Below are 26,052 nucleotides of genomic sequence, written 5' to 3' on the forward strand. Positions count from 1 at the left end.
AATGGAGATACTTTGTGTGCGACTTGAGGATTGGGATGTAAAAATACGCATTCTGTGAGGTCCATGGACACCCTCTAGTCCTCATGCTTAAGCGCTTAAAGAACCAACGCTAGGGTGAGCATCTAGAATCTTTCCTGCACCTTTTTGCAACAGGGCAAGAACCTCCTTCTGAAGGAGAAGTAAATGATCCTCCGTGCAAAACCCTTGGCAAGGAGGGAAAAGAGGAGGGAATTCCCTGAAGGCAAGGGCACCTACTTTCTACCAGATCTAAAACCCAAAGGTCCGAAGTGATCAATTTCCAATCTTGTAGAAAATGGGTAAGCCGGCCTTCCACAGGACCTACATGATCCAGAATGGCAGATCTAGGGCTGCTCTCCTGCATTACCAGGAGGGGTTTGGGAGGTAGAGGAGGAGTAGGAGGAAGAAGGTTGACACCCATCTCCACGAAGGCGACCTCTGCCTTTACTCCTGTAGCTCTTGTACAAGGGGTTTTGTTGCTGTTGTTGTGGCTGTCTGAAACCTCGAAAGGAAGACTACCCAAAGCCACGGTATTGTTTTTAACCATAACCTCTTGTCAGAGTCTGCAGACCCAAAGACCTTGCAGTTGCCTTACTGTCCTTAAATCTTTGCAGGGCAGAATACGTCCTCTCCAAAAAGTCTAGACCCATCAAAAGGCAAATCAATAAGTGCAGCCTTCACATCAGGAGAGAACCCAGAAGATCTCAACAAAGCATGTCTCCTTGTTGCAATGGATGAACCAATCACCCTTGCAACAGAATCCGCTGTATCCAGGCCAGACTGGATGACTTGGCGAGCTGCAGCTTGAGAGTCCACCAACACCTCACTCAGATTTCCCATGTCCTCCTCAGACAACTTAGGAAGAAGCTGTTTAGCAGAGTCCATTAGGTCATGAATATATCGGGCCAAGAGATAAGTGGCGTTGGTAGATTTCAGTACCATGCTAGCTGAACAAAAGACCTTCTCCACAGACTGTTCCAACTTCTTGGAATCCCTGTCGGCCGGAGCCTGCGGAAAAGCCCCTGTCGATTGCTTTGAACAAGAAGCCTGCACCACCAAACTCTCAGGAGATGGGTGAGAAGAAAGGAACACTGGATATCCAGGAGCAGGTCTGTATCTTCTTGAAACGGACCTTGAACCCGCAGGAGCAGAAAGAGGGTTGCGCCACACATCGAGGATTGGCTCAGTCAGTGCATCATTAAAGGGTAAAAGTGGTTCAACCACCGAGGACTGAGAATGAAGCACTTCCGTGAGTAGATTAAGCTTATACTCCGCCATAGGAAGCTGCAAATCCAAAAGTTCTGTCGCCTTCCTAATTACAGAATGGTAAGGAGCAATCTCCTTCGAGGGGGAAGCCTTCTGAGAAGCAAAGTCCCACTCTGGAGAAGTGTCAAGTCCACTTGCCTCACACAAGTCCTCAAACACATAATCTGTGTCAAACACTTCTCCTTTCTCTATCTCTTTAGCCTGGTACTGATCCTCCTACAATAATCTCTGCGCTTCTCTCCCACAAGCGGCATCGAAGGAGGATCCAATGTAGTAATCGGCACTGATTGAATCCGAGAAGATTCACGGGATTGAGCCGGGGACTGACCATATGGCATTGACATCCTGGGAGTCGGAAAATTCCAGGATGGCATCGCTGGCATGAAAGGCACAAAGGAGGCCTGTGGATATTGGTGAGGCACACCCAAATTAAATGCCAAAGGACCCATGGGACCAGAAGTAGAACCAGAGGGGTACGAGGCCCTGGCGATCATGCCATACATTGCATTCAGAAAATATGATGGATCTGAACCCGGCGCTGGAAACTGAGGGTATGGAGCCGGTTCGAGATCCAAACGAGGCACCTCTGGAGTCGGAGACACAGGTGGAGATGCCGGAACCGAACCTCAGCATCAGCCGGATTCAACACACTTTCTGGAGTCAGTGATAATCTCAGTGTCAATGACTGCTCCGGAGTCCCTTTATATGATGGAGATTGGACCTGAGTCACCTGAGGATACACTAAAGGTGAAGGAGAGACACCGTCTTTTTCTCAACGAGGCGACATCGACATCACAGCCTTCGACGACTGGCGCCGAGAAACATGTCTCCTCTTCTTCTTAAGCTTCCTCTTGGAGTCGTACGATGTCGATGACTTGGACTTTGACCGTTTTCAACCCCTTTTTTCTTTTCTTGCCTTGGCCACATACAGCTTGGCCTCTTTATTTCTTCAGAGCCTTTGGATTCATCTTCCTGCAGGAAGAACAGCCCTTGACGTCGTGGTCAGACGACAAACACCAAAGACAATCTTCATGCGGGTCAGTGATTGACATATGACCCCCGCATTCTTTACAGGGCTTAAAGCCCTACTTCCTCGGGCAGACATGCCAAAAGAGAGAAAGATAAAAACGAAATTAACAGTATCCAGTCGCAGAAAATACTGTTAGAGTCGACAGCGCGGAAAAAAGGCAACAGACATCCTGACGCCGACTTGGTCCTCTTATGGCTTCAGTGACTTCATGCGGAGCCGCGTGCAGAGCCATGGCATTGTGACTACCTCGTCAGCGTGGAGAGCTAGGAAAAATTTCAGCGGAATGCTGGTGCAGGGGATATTCATAAGGTGAAAAATCCACAGGCAGATGTATCCATCAGAAATGTATTTATTTTGAAGGTTTCATATAGAGCAAACAAGACCCTCACAGTTATCAGAGCGCTTTACACTTGTTAAAGAACAGAGACATAAATAGTCAATAGAAATATAGCGAGAAAGAAACATAACATGACAGAATCTCTGAGAGGGCGGTATCGCCTTCTTGATAGGACAGATAAGTCAAAACATTATTATTACAAGCGAGTCGTATCCTGAGAGAAGACGGTGGGTCCAGGTAGGCTCAGCGAGAAGAGTTCCAATGATCTAGGCAGAAATGTATTCCTGCGTAGTAATTTAACTTCTTTCTTGGAAGATGCTATCGAGGAATTCAGTCTGGTTTCAGGGGGAAGAAAGTTCCTAATTCTCGGGGTGATGCCAGAGAAGGCTCTTATGAAGGTTTTCTTTTTTTTTAAATGTCTGAGGTTTCATCGGGAAAGTGCAGTTGCTTCTAGAAGATTTGGAGCCCCAGAGAGTTCAAGCTTCTGAGCCAGGTAACTTGGGGAGCTGAAGTGTAGGGCTTTGTGGTTTATGCATGCAATTTTCATCTGAATTCTTGCTTCTTATGGGAGCCAATTGAGTGATTTCAAATCAGCAGCGATATGGTTGCTTCTTTTCAAACCAGTGATGAGCCTTGCCGCAAAACTGAGTGAGATTCTTAAGGGAGCCACTGTGGATCTGGGTAAGCGCCCAGGGTTGTGCTTCTGTAGTCCAGCTTGGGAATCACTAGGGCTTGGACAGCAGAGTTGAAGTCCTTGGGGCTAGGAAAGGTTTTAGCTTTCTTAAGATGTTCATTTGGAGATTTGTTCCTTTGGTAGCAGCACTAACATGATTCTGTATGTTAAGGTTCTTGCCAAGAATAATTCTTAGTGATCTCACTGAGTCAATGACTTGAGGTAGGCTGTTAGTTGCTTCATCCAGTTGTTCATGACGGCTGATTGCTTGGGAGAGGCGATTAGGATGAATTCTGTTTTGAGATTGTTATGTTTGAGGTGGCTGCATGTAAGTCAGGTTCCTTTTTTTTAGGGTTAAGTGCACAAGTTACTTACCTTGGGTAATGCTATATCTGTAAGAAACAGAAGTTCGTGTTAGATTCCTCACCTTAGAATATCCCCAGGCGTCAGACTGGATCCGGAAAGTTTTCGTCAGCAGTACCCCTGCGCGTCGGTAGGAGTCGTCTGTGGCTCCGCGTCAGACGTCGGCGTCGTGATGACGTCGTCGGAGTACTTAGACGCCGCCCTCGAATGCTGACGTCAGTTCTGTACATAGCTTTCTGCGCCAGGAACGCAGAGCCTTGATAGAAACCGACACTGGTGCCATGAAACTAGGGCCCTGAAAGGGATGTCCTTACCCCTAGATATCGGTTCGCAGAAAGGGGAGGATGGGTGGGGCGGTAAGGAATCTACACTAACTATTGTTTCTTACAGATATATCGTTACCGGAGGTAAGTAACTTGTGCATCTGAAAGAAACAGGTTAGTGTTAGATTCCTTACCTTAGAATAGATACCCCAGCAATACCAACCCCGGTAGTGGGTCTACAAACCAAGATCACACCAGAAAGTCCTGGAGAACGGAGCGGCCGAAAAAGGCATCTCTCCGGACTTGGCTGCCCAGGCAGTGATGTCTAGCAATCGTGTGCAGTGAGGCAGACGTAGCTGCCTGACAGATGTCCTGCAAGGGGACCCCCCGACCCAGGGCAGTAGTAGCCGCCGTGGCCCGAGGGGAATGGGCGCGCACTCCAACATGAGGTTCCTTTTTCGCCAAATAGTAGCAAGCCTTGATGCACAAGACGACCCACCGAGAGATGGTCCGCTTGTGCACCGCCCGTCCCTTCTTAGCACCCACGTAACCAACAAAAAGCTGGTAGTACACCCGGAACTGGCATGTGCAATCTAGATAGAAGGAAAGCGCACTTTTTGGGTCCAGACGGTGGAGCCTCTGTTACTCTTTCGAGGGAAGCGGAGGCAGAAAGAAGGTGGACAAGGTGATGGACTGTTTACCACAATGAACCGCTACCAGTAGGAATGTTACTAGTGTAAGTGAACTGTTATTTTGTGAGTGCTGGCATCTCACAAAAAGTGAAGGACTGGTCTCACACATCACCGGGTGTCATGCTTCATCATTGACCAGTCCTCGCCCTCTAAAAACTTGGTTTGATAGAGGGCCGGCATACACCTGACGACTAAGTGGGGGCCCAAAGAAAAATGTGCAGTGAATTAAAAAGCCATTATGGGGGTCTACTTAATTTTAATAGCGCGACATCCATAAGGTAGCTTAAAATAAAGTGATCGGTGCCATGGGGATATTAGTGTCCCCCACCGCTGTATGTGAGATCAACATGTTTCTGCCTGTAGGCCCAACTGGGTCCGCGGCATTCATCAGGATCATAGTATAAAGGGCTCTACTCTTACCAAATTTTAGTGAGAGCGTTCCACTTGGTGGGGTGATCAATACTCACACTCCACTGTCTGTAGTGATAGGTTTAAATGATTCTGAAAGACACAAACAATTCAAACCTCATCACACTCTTACTTACACTAGCGCACAAGATAACCAATAAAAGCCAAAATCACCCACTTTATAATGTGAATTATTATTGGTGCAATTAGTGTACTAAAAGAAAATTTCTTAGTGCACTACGTATAGAGGACTTTTCCCCTTAGAGCTTACCCTATGATGAGGTAAACTGCGCCTCTCCACCCACCATCCACCATTCGGCTGAAGAGGCAGACAAATTGGGGGATCAACTGACATGCTGAGTAGCTCGGGATACCAGTATTTTCGTGCCCAGTCCGGAGCCACAAAGATGACTTGGGCCCGGTCCCGCCTGATCTTCTTCAGCACTCTAGTCAGAAGTGGTATAGGCGGAAAGGCGTACAACAGACCGCAGCTCCACTTGTGACGAAAAGCATCGCCGAGCGAGTGCCGCCTTGGAAATTCCAACATGCTGTACTGATGACATTGCGCGTTCTCTTTGGTGGCGAATAGATCTAACCAAGGCTCTCCCCACTGCTGAAATAGACCTTGTGCCACGTCCGAGTTCTTACGCCATTCGTGATCCATCATGCACCTGCGGCTGAGTTTGTCCGCTCTGGCGTTCAGGGAACCTGCCAGGTGTTGAACCACCAGGGTGACACCCTGGTGTTCCAGCCATGTCCAGATGCCCAGAGCCTCCTGACAAAGGGTCCACGACCCCACCCCGCCTTGTTTGTTGCAGTACCACATGGCTGTGGTGTTGTCTGTGAACACCTGCACTACACTTCTCCGGACAGAGGAAAGGAATGCCTTCAGTACAAGTCGGATCGCCCGCACCTCCAGAAGGTTGATATGGAGCCGGGACTCCACCGGAGACCAGAGACCTCTAATCTCTGCCTCTGTCATGTGGCCTGCCCATCCCAGGAGGGACGCATCCATCACTACCACATGCTCCGGTTCGGGTAGGGAGAGGGATCTGCCACAGACCCAATCGCGGTTGTGAGCCACCACTGAAACTGACTCGCAGTGCCCTCCGAGATCAGGATGTGGTCGGACAGGTTGTCCTGATGCTGTGTCCACTGAAACTTAAGATCCCACTGCAGTGCCCGCATCTGCCACCTGGCGTGATGCACCAGAAGGATGCAGGAGGCCATCAGCCCCAGGAGCCGCAGAGTCAACCTGACTGAAACTCCGGATAAAGGCTGAAAGATCGGAATCAGAGCCTGAATATCCCGAACCCGCTGTTCGGGGGGATACACCTGAAACTGCGCCGAGTCCAGAACCACTCAGATGAAAAGGAGCTTCTGAGAGGGGCACAGGTGTGACTTCGGCACGTTGATAGAGAACCCCAGCGAGTGCAGGAGGTCGGCCATAGTCTGGAGGTGGGAGACGACTGTTTGGGGCGAGCCCGCCTTCAACAACCAATCGTCGAGATAGGGGAAGACTGAAACCCCTGATCTGCACAGATGAGCTGCGACCACCGCCATCACTTTCGTGAACACCCAAGGGGCGCTGGTAAGGTTGAAGGGGAGCACGGGAAACAAAGTGCTCGTGGCCTACCCTGAACCGCAGGTAGCGCCTGTGGGCCGGCAGGACAGGGATGTGAAAATATGCATCCTGCAAGTCCACCGCCACCATCCAGTCTCCCAGGTCCAGGGCAGCTAGGACCTGAGCCAAAGTCAGCATCTTGAACTTCTCCTTCCGGAGGAAGCCGATGATGCTCCCTAGGTCCAAGATAGGGTGTAGGCCTCCTTTGCCCTTCTTAGGTACTAGAAAGTAGTGGGAATAGCAACCACGTCCTACTTCTGGCCCAGGAACGCGCTTGATGGCCTCCTTGGCCAAGAGGGCTGTAACTTCCTCCTGCAGAAGTTGCAAGTGATCCCCCGACATGAGGTGGTACTGCGGTGGCATTGCCGGAGGGGTCGCCTTGAAGGGGAGGGAGTAGCCCCTTCAGATGATTTGCAGCACCCACCTGTCCGACGTGATGGTACGCCAGTGGAGGAGGTGATGGTGAACCCTGCCCCCCACTGGCGTTGAATGGGCCTGAAATGCCGGACTAGGAAGGCTTACAGGCAGATGCTGCAGGAGCGGATGTGGGCAGACCCTGCCGTTGTCCCCCGGCACCGCCACGGCGGTAACCATGTCCGCGACCGCGTTGAGACTGGTTCTGCGGCCTGTGGCTGGCTGGACGTGTGGGGGCGTCCCTTCCTTGGCCACGAAAGGGGTGTAGAGCGGAAGTTTGCTGGCGCTGGCCTAGGCTCAAGGACTTGGCCGTAGCCCTGGAGTCCTTAAAACGCTCTAGCACACTGTCCACTTTGTCGCCAAAAAGGCAACGGCCATCGAAGAGCATGTCCACGAGCGTGGCCTGGACATCCCCCGAGAAGTTGGCAGACCTCAGCCAGGCGTGGCGACGAATCGTCACTGTCGTGGAAATCGCTCTGCCCAGCGAGTCCGTGGTGTCAAGTCCACATCTCATTGAGTGCTGTGCTGCATCCCACTCCTCCGCTAGGGCTTGGGTGAGCCGTGCCGGGAATGCTATCTGGGACGTAAAGGCCTGGATCACCAGGCTCTCGGGGGTGGGGTGAACAGACATAAAGCAGGGGTCGCCTGGAGCCAGGTGGTGGCATCGGGCCACCTTCCGATCCACAGGGAGGCCTGTAGAGGGCTTGGACCAGGTGCCCATCAGAACGTCGGTGAGGGCCTCATTAAATGGCAGTAGAGGTTCCAAGGAGCTTGCCTGCGGTTTGATCACCTCAGTACGGAGGTTAGTTCTCACGGCCGCGACTGGGAGCTCAAGAGCCATGCCTTGACTGCCCTCTTCAACACCACGCTATATGTAGCCCCCTCCTCCGAAGCCATGGAGGGAGGAGAGACAAATCCAGTGTCGGGCAAAGTGTCCGGACCACTGGCCTCCCCAGCCCTTCTGCCCAGTGCTGGCTCAACTGGCACTACTGTGCTGTGCCAGAGGGTCCTCAGACCCCTCCCAGTCCTCCTTGTCATCCATCTCCTGGTAAACAGTCAAAAATGATGGAGCCTGGTCGTAGGTGAATTGCTCACCCATCGACGCCGGAGACGGCACGGAGGGGCGCCGCTCCGGACCGGGGTTGAAACCGGGGCTGGTGTTGTCTGAAGACGGCACCGGGAGAGACACCCTGAGGGGTCGGCACCAACGGAGGAGTCGTGAGGTCGACTGGCGACGACCCGGATCCAGGCCTGGATCCTGTGGGACCCTGCGGCATCTGGACTTGAGTCGACGACGTTGGCGGGGCCAAAGCACCTGACGGCGACCCGAACGTGCCTCGGCAGGTTCCGACAGAGGGGAGTGTGACCTCTTGGCCGTGAGGAAAGCACTGATCTCCTCCGGCATGGCATGCAGCCCAGGGACCGGCGGGTATGGAGCTGAACGCGGTGCCTGCGGCTCCGTGCGGGCGGTGGGCCGAACCCCTGGCCGCGTCGCACGAGTGTGGGGGGGGGGGGGGGGGGGGGGGGGGGGAGGGAGAGGAGGGAGTCGGAAGAGCGATGATGCTTCTTCAACTTCTTTTTCAAATGCCTCGACATAACGAAGGACTTGGAGCCCTATGAGTGGTGGTGACTCGAGTGTCGATGACTGCGGCTCCACGACTGGTCCCTCTACTTCCTCCTCGACTGGGACCTCGAACGGCACGGAGCCGACTGGCGGATCTCGAGCAGCTTACAGGACTGCTCCCGTCTAGCCTTCGAGGTCAAGGCCCGGTAGTTGGGGCTTGACTTGTCATCATGGTCGGCCCGAGGCAGTAAAGGCACAGACGGTGGGGGCCGGTCACCGACATCAGGCGGTGACAGGCCTCGCAAGATTTAAACCCAGGCATCCTTACCGGCGATCACTACGCAGACGACGGACGCAGAGCCGCAGATGACGCCTACCGACGTGCAGGGGTGCTGCTGACGAAAACTTTCCGGATTCAGTTTGCCCCCTGGGATATTCTAAGGTAAGGAATCTAACACTAACCTGTTTCTTTCAGATTGAGGGCTTTGACGTCTTCAGGAGAGGAGACTTTGAAGTATAATTGGGTGTCATCAGCGTACATGTGATAGTAGATGTTGGATGAGCTCAGAATTGCCGCTTGTGGCTCCATGAACAGGTTATAGAGAGTGGGTGAGAAAGAGGAACCCTGTGGGTCCCCTAAGGTGACAGGCATAGATTTAGACATGGATTGTTTAAACATGATTTTTTTTAGATCTGGTTTGAAGAAAGGAGGTGAACCAGTTTAGGACAGTCCCTGAGAGTCCCATCCTGCATTTCAGTAATTTTTGTAGAAACTTGAGCTTAACCGTATCGTTTTTCATCTGTTTTGGTCCAACAATTTTAGTTTATCGTCCACTATATGTGTAAGAACCAATTTGGTGCTGGGCCCTGGTCGCAAGCCACCTTGGAATTGGTCAAGAAGACGGAATTTCTCTATGTGGTTACAGAGTTGGACGTGTTTTTCAAGGCGATTCACCAGGGTTGGATTACTAGAGATGGGTCAGAAGTTATTTAGATCTGTGTGATCAGCCATTATTTTTCTTTTAGAATAGAGGTGACCTGCCCAGCCTTCAGCTAATCGGGGAGTGTGCCTTGAAGTAGAGCGGCATTTACGATCTTGGTCCAAAGTGGGAGAATTGAAAGTTGGATCTCATTGAAGAAGCTGGGGGTAATGGTTTGTTGCAATGGTTTGAGGATTTCTGATCTACTACAGTTTTTAGAATGCCATTTTCTGCAATGGTTTTGAACGACTTCCACAAAGCATTATTTTAGAGGATGTGCTCTGGTAGACTTGGGGGTACCAGAACCCGGGCTGGAGTGAAAGGCGAGGAGACAGTGTCTCAGAGCCCACTGCAAATCAGATATATTTTCTGTCTTTTCAAGGAAGAAGGAGGCAACTTCTTCACAATTTGGTTGCAGGCTGTTGGATAGGCCAGTTAATTGAAGCCTAATGAGCTCAAATAGCTTTTTTGGTCTGTTTTGTTGCTTGATCTAGTTGGTTTCTGCAGAAATTAGCTTTTGAGTTCCTAATGCCGTAAGAAATATAAGTTCCTAAGTGATCTCACATCCTTGAGGTGTTTAAGAGAAGGTGAGGATCTCTACTTTCATTCAGCTAGTCTTAAGATATGTCTTTCAGTCCAGGCTACCATTTGGAGTTAACTTTATTTTGAGCTGTAAGTGTGCGACTGAGTCTAGAATGTTCTTCATGGAGCTGGTTAGTGGCTTGTAAGATCTTGGATATCTGACATGTCTCCAAGAGGCAGAAGGAGGCTATTAGTAAGGGATGTCAATAATTAAGGTTAATGTTGTGCATGCGCCTTTTGCATATTTTGGGTTTTCATTGATTGAGCAGCATTTGTTCTAACAGATTTCAAAAATAAGAATGTGATGTAGTGGTGGTCAGGCCAGTGACAGAGGAGGATAGAGTCTAGTTGAATAGAGTTAGCATTAGTGATAAGATCTCAAGTAGTTCCCTTGTTGTGAGTGGAGCTATCAGAGAATTGTATCAGGTTGAGATCAGCAAGAAAGGATTTAAAGATGTTGACTGTCAGGTCATTAAAATCATTCCAGTGGAGGTTGAAGTCTCCAAGGTAGAGTTGGGTGCAGTGTTGGCCCGAGTTTGTTGCGAAGATTTCCATGATTTCTTCTGTGAAAGATAGGTTATCTCCAGGTGGGTGGTAGAGTGTGTGTAATGTGCATAGTGCTCTGTTGTTGCATGCAATGTTGATGCAAAAATATTCACTGGAGGATAGAACAGGGGATAGTGTTTGACTGAGAGACTATTGCAGTTAATGCAGGCAATGTCTCCACCAGTCTGCTGGGTCTATCAGATCTGGTGATGCCGTAGCCAGGAGGGACAAGTATTTCCAGGATAGGTGCAGATGAATCACTTAACAATATTTCTGTCAAGGTTGTGTGCAAGGATACAGCCAGCAATATCCACAAATGCCTTGAAGCAGATCTCCAATTGAGTAGCTTACATTTCAGATGGAGGGTGGCCCTGGTAGGGGAGGTCTGAGAATTGTAACCTGCTTAAGGTTGTATTTGTTTACCGCTCTGTGATTAGGCCTTGGTTCTCTGTATGGGTTCGCAGGGATGGATTGGATTTGTCCCTAGTTGTCTATGTTAACAGAGTGTGAGGAGTTATAAGATACGAGGAGAGGGGGGATATCTTCAGCAGACAATGGATCTAGAAGTCTACAGGGCCGAGTGGAAGCATTGGGGTAGGGTACTCCATCTTGAATGGGGGAACTTCGAGGAGGGTGAGCTCAGTTGGTAGGTATGTGTATTGGTGGCAAGGGGCTGCAGTTGGTGAGATGGTCCTGAGAATGACTATCGGTATTCAAATTCCTAATTGGTCATCGATTGTTAGTAGCTTTTATGGTGAAGTGGATAAGGCTATGAAGGTCTGCCTTGAGTTGTAGGTTGTGTGTAATCCCATCTAGTCTAGATGCAAGTAAAATGTGGGAACAGATTGTCGGATCTTTTAACGGGGGGAAGGAGGCTGGGGGAGTCTTGAAGCCTGTGGTGGTGGAGTGCTGGCAAGGGGGGAGCTATCAGAGGTGGAGTTGTTTTGGAGGGGGAAAAGGCCCGCTAAAGGTTGTTGGGGATCTCAAGGCTAGGGTCAAATGGGGTACTAGGGATAAGGTGCTGGGTGGGAAAGGTGGTTTGGACTTCAGCTGTGTCATTGATATAGGCAGGGAGGGGTCAGAGGTCTAGTAAGAGGTCTAGAAGTGATTTCCATGGCTATGTAACTCAGGAACGACTACCCTGGGTGTGGGGTGCGGATGCAATCCAGTATGGATAGTGGGGGCTCAGAACCCCCCAGGTGATGTAGGTGTTTTAGTGTTGCATGCAGAGTTTGGAAGGACTTTGAAGGGGGTGAAAACAGTCCTCGTTGTAGCGTTTGTGAGCAGAGAGAACATTTCCTTAAATAGTATAAGAAGGTTATTGTCTGCAGATTGGATAGGGATAATCTCATTGTTGGATATGGAGATCATTGCCTCTGCTCTGTAAGCCAATGAGGGAACTTCTCAGAGTCTTAGCTCATGTGGAGTTTTTCTGGATGTAGCAATCAATAGCAATGAGTGTAAGGCTTTCTTCCATTGCGCTTGTCTTTTTGTGAAAAGGATAAGGTCACTTTTAATAACTTCTTTATTTACGCAGAAGTAGGGATCAGAAACAAGCGTTTCTGGATGATCTTTGAGGAGTTTATCTTTAAAGTTCTTGGAATCCTATTTTGACAGGTTATTATTATTATTATTATTATTATTACATTTCTTATATAGCGCCAGAATCGACCCCCGAAGGGGTATCTCCGCGCTTGCCTTGGGAACCCGTCCTGGTTTTTCCCTGTGAGATAGCCCCTACAGGGCATCCCCAAGGTGAAAGCCAGGCATCCCGCCGCGGGGGGGCCGTTATGGAGACTAAGCAAGCTTAATGCCCAGAGTTGCAGAGTGTGAACCCATGATTAGGTCAGGCACCGAAGCGAGAATTATCGAGTCCGTGGACATTTGAGCTCAACACCCTGCCGCGTCGGGAATTGAACCCTGGTCCCTCTGCTTCAGGGTCTGCCTGCTCTAACCAGTGAGCCACACTTCTCCACTAGGGGGGGTACTTAATTTTGTATGAGCAGCGACCTGATGACTCCAGTTTAGTATCCGTTATACTAGATGAATCCTTGCCCGAAGCGTGCAGCGGAAGAGCCAGAGGAAGGGTGAAGGAATCTTATGGAGGGGAAGGGAGTAGAGCTGGCAAGTGAAGTGTGGGAAAAGTAAGAATGATGTGTTTCTCCTGGGAATTTATAGGAGGATTTTGGCTTAATGGTAGCTCAGGGGCACAAGGATCATCTGACAGTCTGATTGGAGGATCGATGGCCATACTCAGAAGCTTGGGATACCAGACTCTTTGTACCCAGTCCGGAGGCACAAGAATGACTTGGGCCAGGTCACGCTTAATCTTCTTCAGCACTCGGGGCAGAAGAAACACAGTTGGAAAGGCGTACAGGAGGCCGCACTTTCATTCGTGAAAAAAAGAGTCGCCGAGCGAGTGTTACCGTGGAAACGCCAAAGTACAAAACTGCTGACATTGCGCGTTCTTTTCAGTGGCAAACACATCTAACCAAGGCTCTCTCCACCTCTGAGCGAAGACGCTATTCGTGATCCACCACGCTGAGTTTGCCCGCCTTGGCGTTCAGAGAACCTGCCAGGTGTTGAACCACCAGGGTTATGCCCTGATGTTCCAGCCATGTCCAAAGAAGAAGAGCCTCTTGACATAGGGTCCACGACCCCCACCCCGCCCTGTTAGTTGCAGTAAAAACATGGCGGTGGTGTTGTCTGTGAACACCTGCACTACTTTCCCTTCAAGGGAGGGAAGGAATGCCTTCAGTGCCAGGCGGAACGTCCGAAGCTCCAACAGGTTGATATGGAGCCTGGTCTCAGCCGGAGACCAGACTCCTCTAATCTCCGCCTCTTCCAGATGGCCGCCCATCCCTGGAGTGATGCATTGGTCACCACTGTTTGTTCTGGTTGGGGAAGGGAGAGAGAGAGAGGGATCGGCCTCTGACCCAATCCTTGTCCGTTAACCACCACGATTCAGAAAAGGGGGTGGTCATGAACAGAGTGTCTGAATTAAGCAGACCACTCTTACCCAGTCCAAAGATCAGGGCTTGATCCATCACCGTTTTTTAGCTCACTGCACCATCCCAGCTCAGAACTTGGCTATATGCAAATTAGTCTGACCATGGCCTTAGGGCATCATGGGAACAGGGCAGACCAAACTACCAAGCCAATTCTTATACTGGGAAGGAAACAAGCTACCGGGGACCGGTTTCTGGCATTTCAGCCGTCTTCGGCCCGGCTTGCTTGAATCCTGATGGTGCAATGAGCTAGGGACTCACATCTGAGTATACCCTTCCACGCTTATGGTGGACAAAAATGATTCAGAAAAGGGGGTGGTGATGAACAGAGTGTCTGAATTAAGCAGACCACTCTTACCCAGTCCAATGATCAGGGCTTGATCCATCACCTTTTTTTTAGCTCACTGCACCATCCCAGCTCAGAACTTGGCTATATGCAAATTAGTCAGACCATGGCCCAGGGCATCATGGGAACAGGGCAGACCAAACTACCAAGCCAATTCTTATACTGGGAAGGAAACAAGCTACCGGGGACCGGTTTCTGGCATTTCAGCCGTCTTCGGCCCGGCTTGCTTGAATCCTGATGGTGCAATGAGCTAGGGACTCACATCTGAGTATACCCTTCCACGCTGAAATGCCAGAAACCGGTCCCCGGTAGCTTGTCTCCTTTCTGGTGAAGAATTGGCTTGGTAGTTTAGTCTGCCCTGTTACCATGATGCACTGGGCCAGGGACAGACTGATTTGTATATAGCCAGGTTCTGAGCTGGGATGGTGCAGTGAGATAAATAACGGTGATGGATCAAGCCCTGATCTTTGGACTGGGTAAGAGTGGTCTGCTTAATTCAGACACTCTGTTCATCACCACCCCCTTTTCTGAATCGATTTTGGCCACTATAGGTGTGGCAGGGTATACTCAGACATGAGTCCCTTTCTCACTGCACCATCAGGATTCAAGCAAGCCGGGCCGAAGACGGCTGAAATGCCAGAAACCGGTCCCCGGTAGCTTGTCTCCTTTCTAGTGAAGAATTGGCTTGGTAGTTTAGTCTGCCCTGTTCCCATGATGCACTGGGCCAGGGACAGACTGATTTGCATATAGCCAGGTTCTGAGCTGGGATGGTGCAGTGAGATAAATAATGGTGATGGATCAAGCCCTGATCTTTGGACTGGGTAAGAGTGGTCTGCTTAATTCAGACACTCTGTTCATCACCACCCCCTTTTCTGAATCGTTAACCACCACAGCAGTTGTTGTGCAGTTCCCTTCGAGATCTGGACGTAGTCGGAGAGATTCCCCTGATGCTGTACTAACAGGAACTCCAGGTCCAACTGCAGAGCCTGCATATGCCACTTGGCATGAATCCACTATCAGGATGAAAGAGGCCATGGGGCCCAGCAGCCTCAGGGTCATTCTCACCCAAATAGAAAATAGAGGCTGAAACATCGGTACCATATCACAAATATCCCGTACTCGCTCCTAAGGAGGACAGGCTAGTAACTGCAACATTTCCAGAGCTGCTCCAATAAAAGGGAGCGACTGAGAGGGAGTCAGGTATGACTACAACACGTTTATAGTGAACCCCAGCGAGTGCAGGAGGTCCGCCATAGTCTGGAGGTGAGAGAGGACAGCCTGGGGCAATCCCACCTTCAACAGCCAATCGTCAAGATAGGGGAAGACTGGTACCGCTGATCTGCGCAGATGAGCTGCGACCACCGCCATCACCTTCGTGAACACCGGAGGGGCACTGGTAAGGCCAAAGGGGAGCACGGTAATCTGAAAATGCTTGTGGCCTACCATGAAACGTGGGTAGCATCTGTGGGCTGGCAGGACGGGGGAAATAGGCGTCCTGCAAGTCCAATGTCACAATCCAGTCTCAAGGGTCGAGGGCAGACAGAACCCGAGCCAACGTGAGCATTTTAAACGTATCCTACCGGAGGAAGCGGTTGAGGGCCCTGAGGTCTAGGATAGGACGCAGGCCTTTGTTCTTCTTGAGTACCAGAAAGTAGCAGGAATATCAACCACAACCTACTTGTGACACAGGGACCTTCACAATAGCTCCCTTGGCCAAAAGAGCTAAAACTTCCTGGCGGAGAAGCGCCAAATGATCCTCCGACATGCAATTGAAAGATGGTGGCATGGAGGGAGGGGAGTTTCGAAGGGGAGGGAGTAGCCCCTTCGGACTATCTGCAGAACCCACTTGTCTGACGTGATGGATTGCCAGTAGGGGAGGGGATGGCGAATCCTGCCACCCACTGGCCGTTGACGGCCCTGAAAGGTCAGACTACGAAGGTTTGGAAGTTGCTGCAGGGGGGTAAAGGGTGGACTGGCCCGCCAGCTGGCTCCCAGACCCGCAAGATCACTGGGTCCCACGTCCATGGTCGGTGGCTATACGGGGCAGGATGTGGTGGGGAGCCCCTTCCGTAGCCAATAGGGGTGGGTGGAATTTACATACTCGCGCTACGCAAATCTCCACAAAACGGTAAAAAGTCATGAGAATGCAAAAGTTCTGCGAACACGCGGAATTGCTTGTTCCGCCCGTTTGCGATCCTATTTTACTGTTTGCGAATGCTGAATGCGTGCTTGGGGTGAAATATCTCACGAACACGCATTTTTAAAGCGCGTACAAGCAAAAATGTGCACGAAAAAGAGGATCGCTGAATTTTGGCAATTCAGAGTTCTCCACGGAACACAAAATTACCCAAATTCTGCAAATTCTGCGAGCGGAACAGAATTTACCGCCCAGGCCTAGTAGCCACGAAAGGGGCGAAAGGCAGAATGTGACGGATGGGAAGACGCAGAGAGGCTCAAGGATCTGGCCATAGCTCAAGAATCCTTGAAGCGCTCCAGCTCTGAGTCTGCCTTGTCACCAAAACTGTGACGGCCATCGAAGGGCATGTCCAGCAAGGTTGCCTGGACATCCCCCGAAAAGCCAGATATTCTCAACCAGGTGTAGCATCGCTTGGCTACCGGCGTGGCAATCGTTCTGCCCAGTGAGTCTGTGGTATCCAGTCCACATCGAATCGTGAAATTTGCTGCATCTCTCCCATCTGCCACGACTTGGGAGAGAATGGCACAGGGCTCCTCTGTGCAGTGAGGCAGCGCTTCCGCAACTGTATCCCAGACTGTATGGGAGTCTCGGCCCAAGAGGCACGCTGTATATATGGACCACAGTGCCAAGATGGAGGAAGAGAACATGCGCTTCCCGAGATGATCCAGCTTCTTGGATTCCCTGTCTGGTGGAGCAGAAGGGAATGCTCTCGTGGAGGAAGAGGCTTGGACCACCAAACTCTTGTGGAAGGGTATTGGGTGAAGAAATCAGGGTCACCTGGGGACTGGGCGGTGGCGGAGGGCAATCGTCCGTTCCACAGGAGCACCTTTGCTGAGCTTGGACCTGGTGCCCAGAAGGGCAGGAGCGGTTCAGAGGCACAAGTTACTTACCTTCGTTAACGATATATCTGTGAGAAACAGTACTTAGTATTAGATTCCTTACCTTAGAAAGGGGTGAAACTTAACCCTAGATATCGGTTCACAGAACGGGGAGGATGGATGGGGCGGTAAGGAATCTAATACAAACTACTGTTTCTTACAGATATATCGTTACCGAAGGGAAGTAACTTGTGCATCTGAAAGAAACAGGTTAGTATTAGATTCCTTACCTTAGAATAGATACCCCAGCAATACCAACCCCGGTGGTGGGTCTGTGAACCAATGATCACTCCAGAAAGTCCTGGAGAACGGAACGGCCGAAAAAGCCATCTCTTCTCCGGGCTTGGCTGTCCAGGCAGTAGTGTCTTGCGAACGTGTGCAGCGAGGCCCACGTAGCTGCCTGACAGATGTCCTGCAAGGGGACTCCCCGACCCAGGGCAGTAGTAGCCGCCGTGGCCCGAGTGGAATGGGCACGTAGCCCCACAGGAGGCTCCTTTCTAGCCAGAGAGTAACAATCCTTGATGCACAAGATGACCCATCGAGAAATGGTCCGCTTGTGCACCGCCCGACCCTTCTTAGCGCCCACGTGACCAACAAAGAGTTGGTCATCGACCCGGAACTGGCGTGTGCGATCTAGATAGAATGAGAGCGCACGTTTTGGGTCCAGACGGTGGAGCCTCGCTTCCTCTTTTGAGAGATGCGGAGGCGGAAAGAAGGTGGGCAAGGTGATGGACTGCCCAATGTGGAAGGCTGTGACTACCTTGGGCAGGAAAGAGGGTCGCGTTCGCAACACAACTTTGTCCGGATGGACAGAAAGGAAAGGAGGTTGAGAAGAAAGGGCCTGGAGCTCACTCACTCTCCTGGCAGAGGTGATGGCAACCAGGAATGCAGTCTTAAGAGTAAGGAGATGAAGAGGACAGTTATGAAGTGGCTCGAAGGGAGCGCACATCAGATAAGTCAGAACAAGGTTCAAGTCCCACTGAGGCATCACAAAAGGAACAGGAGGGAACTTATGAGTGATGCCCTTCAAAAACCTATTTACACCTGGGGACTTGAACAAAGAGGGCTAATCGGGGAGCCTTAAGAAGGCGGAAATCGCAGAGAGGTAGCCCTTCAGAGTGCCCAGAGCAGAGCCATGCTGGGCAAGAGAAAGAAGATTTGCTGTGCACCATGCCGCAAATCTGTTCCACCTGCAGGCGTATACTGATTTTGTGGAGGGGCGCCTGGCTGCCAGAATCACATTACAGACTTCAGGAGGCAAGTCAAATGGCCTCAACTGCCGCCGCTCAATCTCCACGCATGTAAGTGGAGACTGGACAGGTTCGGGTGGAGGACCGTCCCCTGCTGCTGAGACAGAAGGTCCTCCTGACGAGGCAGACGAATCGGGGGATCGACAGACATGCTGAGAAGCTCGGGATACCAGTATCTTCGTGCCCAGTTCGGAGCCACAAGGATGACTTGGGCCCGGTCGCGCTTGATCTTCTTCAGCACTCTGGGCAGAAGTGGTATAAGTGGAAAGGAGTACAACAGACCACAGCTCCACTCGTGACGAAAAGCGTCTCCGAGCGAGTGCCGCCTTCGAACTTCCAACGCGCAGAACTGATGACATTGTGCATTCTCCTCTGTGGCGAATAGATCTAACCAAGGCTCTCCCCACTGCTGAAAGAGGCCTTGCGCCACGTCCGAGTTCAGACGCCATTCGTGATCCATCATGCACCGGCAGCTGAGTTCGTCCGCCCTGGCGTTCAGAGAAACTGCCAGGTGTTGAACCACCAGGGTCACGCCCTGATGTTCCAGCCACTGCCAGAGGCGCAGAGCCTCTTAGCATAGGGTCCACGACCCCACCCGCCCTGTTTGTTGCAGTACCACATGGCGGTGGTGTTGTCTGTGAAAACCTCCACTACACTCCCCCGGACAGAGGGGAGGAATGCATTCAGTGCATGCCGGATCGCCCGCAACTTCAGAAGGTTGATATGGAGCCGGGACTCCGCCGGAGACCAGAGGCCTCTGATCTCCGCCTCTCCCATGTGGCCCCCCCCACCAGCCCTGGAGGGACGCGTCCGACACAACTACGTGCTCCGGTTGGGGTAGGGAGAGGGATCTGCCGTTGACCCTATCGCAGTCCGTGAGCCACCACTGCAACTGTCTTGCAGTGCCCTCCGAGATCTAGACATGGTTGGACAAGTTGCCCTGATGCTGGGCCCACTGAAACTTCAGGTCCCACTGCAGAGCCCGCATCCGCAACCTGGCGTGATGCACCAGAAGGATGCAGAAGGCCATCAGCCCCAGAAGCCGCAGCGTCAACCTGACTGAGGTTCGGGATAACGGCTGAAAGATCGGAATCAGAGCCTGAATTTCCCGAACTCGCTGTTCTGGAGGATAAACATGAAACTGCGCCGAGTCTAGAACCGCTCCAATGAAGAGGAGCTTCTGAGAGGGACACAGGTGTGACTTCGGCACATTGATGGAGAACCCGAGCAGGTGCAGGAGGTCGGCCGTAGTCTGGAGGTGGCTGACGACTGTCTGGGGTGAACCCGCCTTCAACAACCAGTCGCCGAGGTAGGGGAAAACTGAAACCCCTAACCTGCGCAGATGAGTTGCGACCACCGTCATCACTTTCGTGAACTCCCGTGGGGCGCTGGCATGGCCGAAGGGGAGCACGGTAAACTGAAAATGCTTGTGGCCTATCGTGAACCACAGATAGCGCCGGTGGGCCGTCAGGAAGGGGATGTGAAAATTAGAGTCCTGCAAGTCCAATGCTACCATCCAGTCTCCCGGGTCCATGGCAGCTAAGACCTGAGCCAGTGTCAGCATCTTGAACTTCTCCTTCCGGAGGAAGCCGTTGACGTTCCGCAGGTCCAAGATAGGGCGTAGGCCCCCTTTACCCTTCTTGGGAACCAGAAAGTAGTGGAAGTAGCAACCACACTTCCTCTCGCAGAAGATTCAAGTGATCCCCCGACACGCGGTGGTACTGCAGTGGTATGGCTGAAGGGGTCGCCTCGAAGGGGAGGGAGTAGCCCCTTCGGACGAGTTGCAGCACCCACCTGTCCGACGTGACAATGCACCAGTGGAGGAGGTGATGGCGAACCCTGCCCCCCACTGGCGTCAGGTGGGCCTGAAAGCTCTGACTAGGAGGGCTTTGAGGCAGATGCTGCGGGGTGGATGTGGACTGGCCTCGCCGATGTCCCCGGGCACCGCCACGGCGGTTACCACGTCCGCCACCGCACTGGATGTTAGTCTGCGGCCCGTGGCTGGTAGGACGTGAGGGGGCGCCCCTTCCTTGGCCACGAAAGGAGCGAAAGGCAGCAGTTTGCTGGCGCGGGGCCGACACGACCAAGGACTTGGCCGTAGCCCTGGAGTCCTTAAAGCGCTCAAGCACACTGTCTGCCTTGTCGCCAAAGACGCGACGGCCATCAAACGGCATGTCCATAAGGGTGTTTTGGACATCAGCAGAAAAGTTGGCGGACCTCAGCCAGGCATGGCGACGAATCGCCACCGTCGTTGCCATCGCCCTGCCTAGCGAGTCCGTTGTATCCAGTCCACACCGGATGGAATACCGTGCCGCATCTCGACCCTCCGCAAGGGCTTGGGCGAGTTTAGTCCGGGCCTCCTCCGGACATTGTGGCAGTACGTCCGCGACCGTGTCCCACAGAGAGTGGGAATAACTGCCCAAGAGGCACGCGGTGTTAACTGACCGCAACCCCAAACTCAGTGAGAACATCTTCTTACCATACCGTTCGTACCTCTTGGATTCCCGATTAGGGGGAGCCGTCGGGAATGGGGTCTGGGAGTTAGAGGCCTGTATGACCAGGCACTCAGGAGTGGGGTGGCTGGACAGGAAGCAAGGGTCACCCGGAGTCGGGCGGTGGCATCTGGCCACATTACTATCTACAAGGGGACCTGTAGCGGGCCTGGACCAAGTGCCCAGAAGATCGTCAGACAAGGCCTCATTAAACGGCAACAGAGGCTCCGAAGAGCTTGCTTGCGGTTTAAGGAACTCAGTGAGGAGGTTAGTCCTCACGGCTGTGACGGGGAGTTCAAGGGATAAGGCCTTGGCCGCCTGCGTCAACACCACACTATAGGCAGCCCCCTCCCCCGTAGCCACGGTAGGAGGGGAGACAAAACCCGTGTCTGGCGAAGTGTCCAAAAACCACTGGCATCCCCTAGCTCACCTGCCCAGTCCTGATAAGACTGGCACTCACGTGCCAGAGGGTCCTCAGACCCCTCCCAATCCGCCTCGCCACACATCTCCTGGTACTCCGGGTCAAATGATGGGGCTGGATCATTGAAGAAAAATTCTTCTCTCGACGTGGAATGCGGCATCGAGCAGCACCGCTCCGGCATCCGAACCGGGTCGAGGGGGGGGGGAGCGGGGACGACGTCGTCCGGGGATGGCGCCGGCGTGGTCGTGAGATCGACCGGCGACGACCCGGATCTGGAACTGGATCCAGCGGGGCCCTGCGGCATCGGGGCGGCGGCGCCGGGGCCGAAGCACCCGACGTCGCCGGGGCCGGAGCACCCAGTTGGGACCGCGGAGCCCGAAGGCGCCGCGGAACTCGACGGAGGAGTGAGCGACCTCATGGCCGTGAGGAAGGCTTCGATCTTCTCCAGTGTCGCGTTCTGCCCAGGGACCGGTGGGTATGGAGCAGGCCACGACGCCTGCATCTCTGACGGAGCCACGTGGGCTGTGTCGCCCGAACTCCCCGGCCACGTCGCGCGAGCGTCGGGGGGAGTCAGAAGAGCGATGTCGCTTCTTCGACTTCTTGTGCCTCTTACCTGAGGACTTGGAGCCCGAGGAGTGGTGTCGACTCTCGAGCTGTGAGATGACTTCGGCCCTGCGACCGGTCCCTTGACCTCCTTCCGGACCGGGACCTCGAACGGCGCGGGGCCGACTGCCGGAGCTAGAGGCGCTTGTGGTCCTGCTCCCGCCTAGCCTTCGACGTCAAGGCCCATAGAGTCGGGGCACGACTTGTCATCGTGGTCGGGCCCCAGGCAATGTAGACACCGGCGATAGGGGTCGGTAACCGACATCAGTCGGCTGCAGTCGACACAGGGCTTGAATCCGGACATCCGTACCGGCACCGTCGGAGTCGTTCGATTTCGAAGAAAGATCAAAAATTATCGAAAAAGTTTAGTCAAAAATTGACTAAGGGTACCACTTTTTCCGGATCGGCACTTGCTGGCGCGGAAAAAAGAAGAACTGAAGTCAGCGCGCGAGGGTGGCGTCTAAGTACTCTGGCGACATCATTCCGGCGCCGACTACGCCGACGACCGACGCGGAGCCGCAGACGACGCCTACCGAAGCGCAAGGGTACTGCTACGCAAAAGTTTCCGGATCTAGTCTGATGCCTGGGGATATTCTAAGGTAAGGAATCTAATACTAACCTGTTTCTTTCAGATGAAGCTGCCATAGGCTGAAGCACATCTGTCAGGAGCTTAGTCCTGACCGTCACTGGAGTGAGCTCTAGACCCAATGCCTTGCTGTCCTCCGCACCACCGCAGCGTAGGACACTCCCTCCTCTGTAGCCACGGTAGGGGGAGAAACCATGACACTGTCGGGAGAAGTGTCCAGACCACTGGCGTCACCCAGGTCCTCTCTCTAGTCTGGCTCTTCAAGCTGATCTGCTAAAGGGTCTGGTGACATCTCCCAGTCCTCATCACCACCCTCTATGCGAAAGGGAACACAAGGGACAAACAGGGAAACAAAAGTACCCTCCGGCGTCGGGTTCGATGTTGGACGATATTGATCCGGCTCCCTCTCGGGGATGGGGATGGCGTCGGCCAAGGGCACGGCCAAGGCCTAGGGCATTGTCGCCGGGGAAGGTCGAGTAAGATCAACCAGCATCGATTCGGATCCAGGCCTGGGGGCGGAAAGAGCGCCAGCAGAGTCAATCTGCCCAAAGAAACAGTGGAGGGCTTTGTAAAATGTATGAAGTTGGGCAGGGGACGCCCCAGCTCCCGGACACGGGGGAAGGCGCGGAGTCGACCCTGAATCAGGCACCGGAGATGGAGCCTTAGAGTGACGCGCTCCGGATCCCGCGTCGCATCAGCCGACCGACAGGGAGAAGGTGAAGAGCAGAGGTGTTCTGCGTCTTTTCTTCTTGTGCTTCGACTTACTCATGGACTTTGAAGACTTGGAATGGGACAAGGTGTGGGGGCTCTGCGACCCTTTTACGAGACCGGGTGCTACGCGAAGCCGGCCCACAGGCCTTCAAGAGTTTTCGGGACCACTCAAGCAAAGACTTAGGATTCAAGGCCCAGCAGTCGGAGCACGACTTCGGGTTGTGGTCGAGCCCCAGAAACCAAAGGCACACGAGGTGCAGAGTCGTCACCGACATCAGCCAGTGACAGGCCCCACAAGGCTAGAAGCAGGTGGGACAATGGAAGATCCCTTGCACACCAGGAGTTGAAGACTCGAAAAGAAGTCAACAAAACAATGAAAAAGGTTTAGTCTAAAAGTAACTAAAGGGGTAGCTAACGTCAGCGCACAGGAGGGACGTCTAAGTAGGCACCGCAACGTCATCCCGGCGACCACAACGACGAACGCAGAGCCGACCGACACCACCTACCAACGCGCAGGGGTACTACTAAGAAAAATTCTCCGGATCCAGTCTGACGCCTGGCTGTAATTCTAAGGTAAGGAATCTATAATCGACTGTCTCTTTCAGATAGGATTTCAAAGAGACAAGAGGTAGCTCCGGATCCACGTCTGGTGGGACAGAAAGAAAGGAAGGAACTGACATCAGTGCATGGGAGTGGAGTCTTTATTGGTCCCACACATTTCCAGAGCAGAATAGCATCAGTGTGAGGCTGCCAACTACAGATGCAGAGAGGTATTTGTGGTTAGAAGTCTCAATCAGAATACAGACATTTCTGCTGGTTCTTTTTAATTTAATGCGGTCAACCTCTATTACTGTGAAATGTGAATATTGTTTTGTAATGAATGTCTTAAAATACTAAGAGATTTATTATGAAGTGTGCAATCTATTTTGTTGACAATATTTGAAAAATTACAAAAGGAACAATCACAATGTGAACCTACCCATTGCCCTCCTTTAGCAGTTCAGTGTTGCGCTTCATTTCTTGTTCCAGTCTGGTTTCTAGTGATCGCTTCATGTCTAGTACCTTTTTCACCTTTTTTCTTTCACTTTCAACCTTAAAAATAAAACAAATACACAAACTAAGATACATATTCAATCTACTTTCAAGATCAGCTAAGAGTAACAATATTATACTAGTAGTGTCAAACAATATTGTATTAGTATCCTTCTCTTCAAATGAACTCAGATAACCTAAGAGCTCATTGTACCGACATTGCAGTTTCAACCTGAAATAATCTTTCTTCTTGTGGTCAGTGACAGTCATTTTCATGAATGCAATTAAGCACAAAAGCGATCTGCCCAAACTGGTAAGAATAATAGCTCTAATAGAGTCCCAAGTTTATGTCATCAGTGATGAGCCCACTAGACCAGCTGAAATCATAACATCCAAAACAAAAAAGTGAAGGAACAAGAATCCATGTTTATTCAATGTTTACATATATAAATTAGAACATTGGTTTAGAGCATAATTACATTAACATAATAAATAATCAACTCATTCAACCCAAACCGCACACATCCCTTCAGTCAGACGTATCCAATTCACACATACTCACACATTCTTCATTCATCCAAATCACATCACACTTCAATTGCCAGTTGTTAAAGATGTATCCAGTCTCCGGGGAGTCTCAAGAAGAAATCAAGACTAGATGGCAGAATGGCGGGACAATCTTGAGGCGTCGTCGCGCGTTTCGGTGTTCGGCCAGATCTAGGGCCACACCTTCATCAGGGCACAGAGTAGAAGGGAGGGGGACAAAAGCATAAATCTGCAACAATTAAAAATTCAACATTTATGTATTTCATCTTATTTACAGTTTGCCCATAAAGGTTAATATCATACTTAATGCAGAGTCCATATTTCTCATCAAATAAATCTGGTCTTGTGTAGTGGGCTTAAGACTGGGAAATAACAATACTTAAAAGGATTCAATCAAGAAAGAACCGGGAACCAGGACACTTAAAGACAAGATATATAGGAAGAACAAAGTAGGACAGTATAACAGTGCAAGAGGAAGTATATACAAAAACCATCAATGGACACCGAAAAACAAAACAGAAAATTAAGGACTCAACCCCTCAATTACACAAGGACCTCTGTCACCCTCTAGTTCTTCCTCAGGTTGTAAAGTATTAAGCAACTGGAATAAGGGGTATAATTCGGCCTATACGGATGGTACAAACGCTAGTTCCAATACCTACCTCACCATCTCAATCAAATAAATTAGGTTCAGGGCACAGTAAATCATTCAGGACCAGCCATAGGGTTTTATTAAGAGGTTTAGGTAGAAAACTAGGCGTTCACAGGTTACATAAAGGGCGAAGCCTACAGGCTTCAAGACCTATGGAAAGAATGGAAAGCCTCAAAGTAATATAGGATATCTATCCGACGAGGGCCTCTAGGTTCCCCTACAATATGGGGAGCATATCCCGCATTATCAGAGATACTTACCCGTGTTAAAGGGCAATGGGGGTGACGTTTTTAATGAAAAGGGTGCCCCAACAATTGGCGTGTGCCCCAAACGGCATGACAATGTTCGCCTTATTTCCTGAACAGGCTCCAAAGAGATTTAAATGTCAGGCTCTGTGGATATAAGAGGCATATAAAAATCCGATCTTTAAAACGCACACTATCTATAGGCCGAGCCATCCCCTATATCACTGAAGAATAGAGGAGGCAGACATGATCTAACAAGGGGCAGGGGTGGCTGATCCAGCATGGGGTTTAAATATCAAACACATCATCTGACTGCGAGGCCCAG

At 51.5% G+C, this 26,052-nt stretch overlaps 1 protein-coding gene across 1 annotated transcript in view; it reads right to left on the reverse strand.

Annotated features, from left to right (window-relative positions):
• The window catches only part of ANKRD26 (ankyrin repeat domain 26), a 969,942-nt gene that overhangs the window by 231,272 nt on the left and 712,618 nt on the right, over positions 1-26,052 (reverse strand). Inside the window, exon 34 of the mRNA XM_086919420.1 lies at positions 24,232-24,344. Within this exon, the coding sequence (XP_086775546.1) occupies positions 24,232-24,344 (113 nt within the window). The remainder of the gene's footprint in view (positions 1-24,231; positions 24,345-26,052) is intronic.

The sequence above is a fragment of the Lissotriton vulgaris genome, chromosome 1_1 (assembly GCF_964263255.1).
Source record: "Lissotriton vulgaris chromosome 1_1, aLisVul1.2, whole genome shotgun sequence".
NCBI lineage: Eukaryota > Metazoa > Chordata > Amphibia > Caudata > Salamandridae > Lissotriton > Lissotriton vulgaris.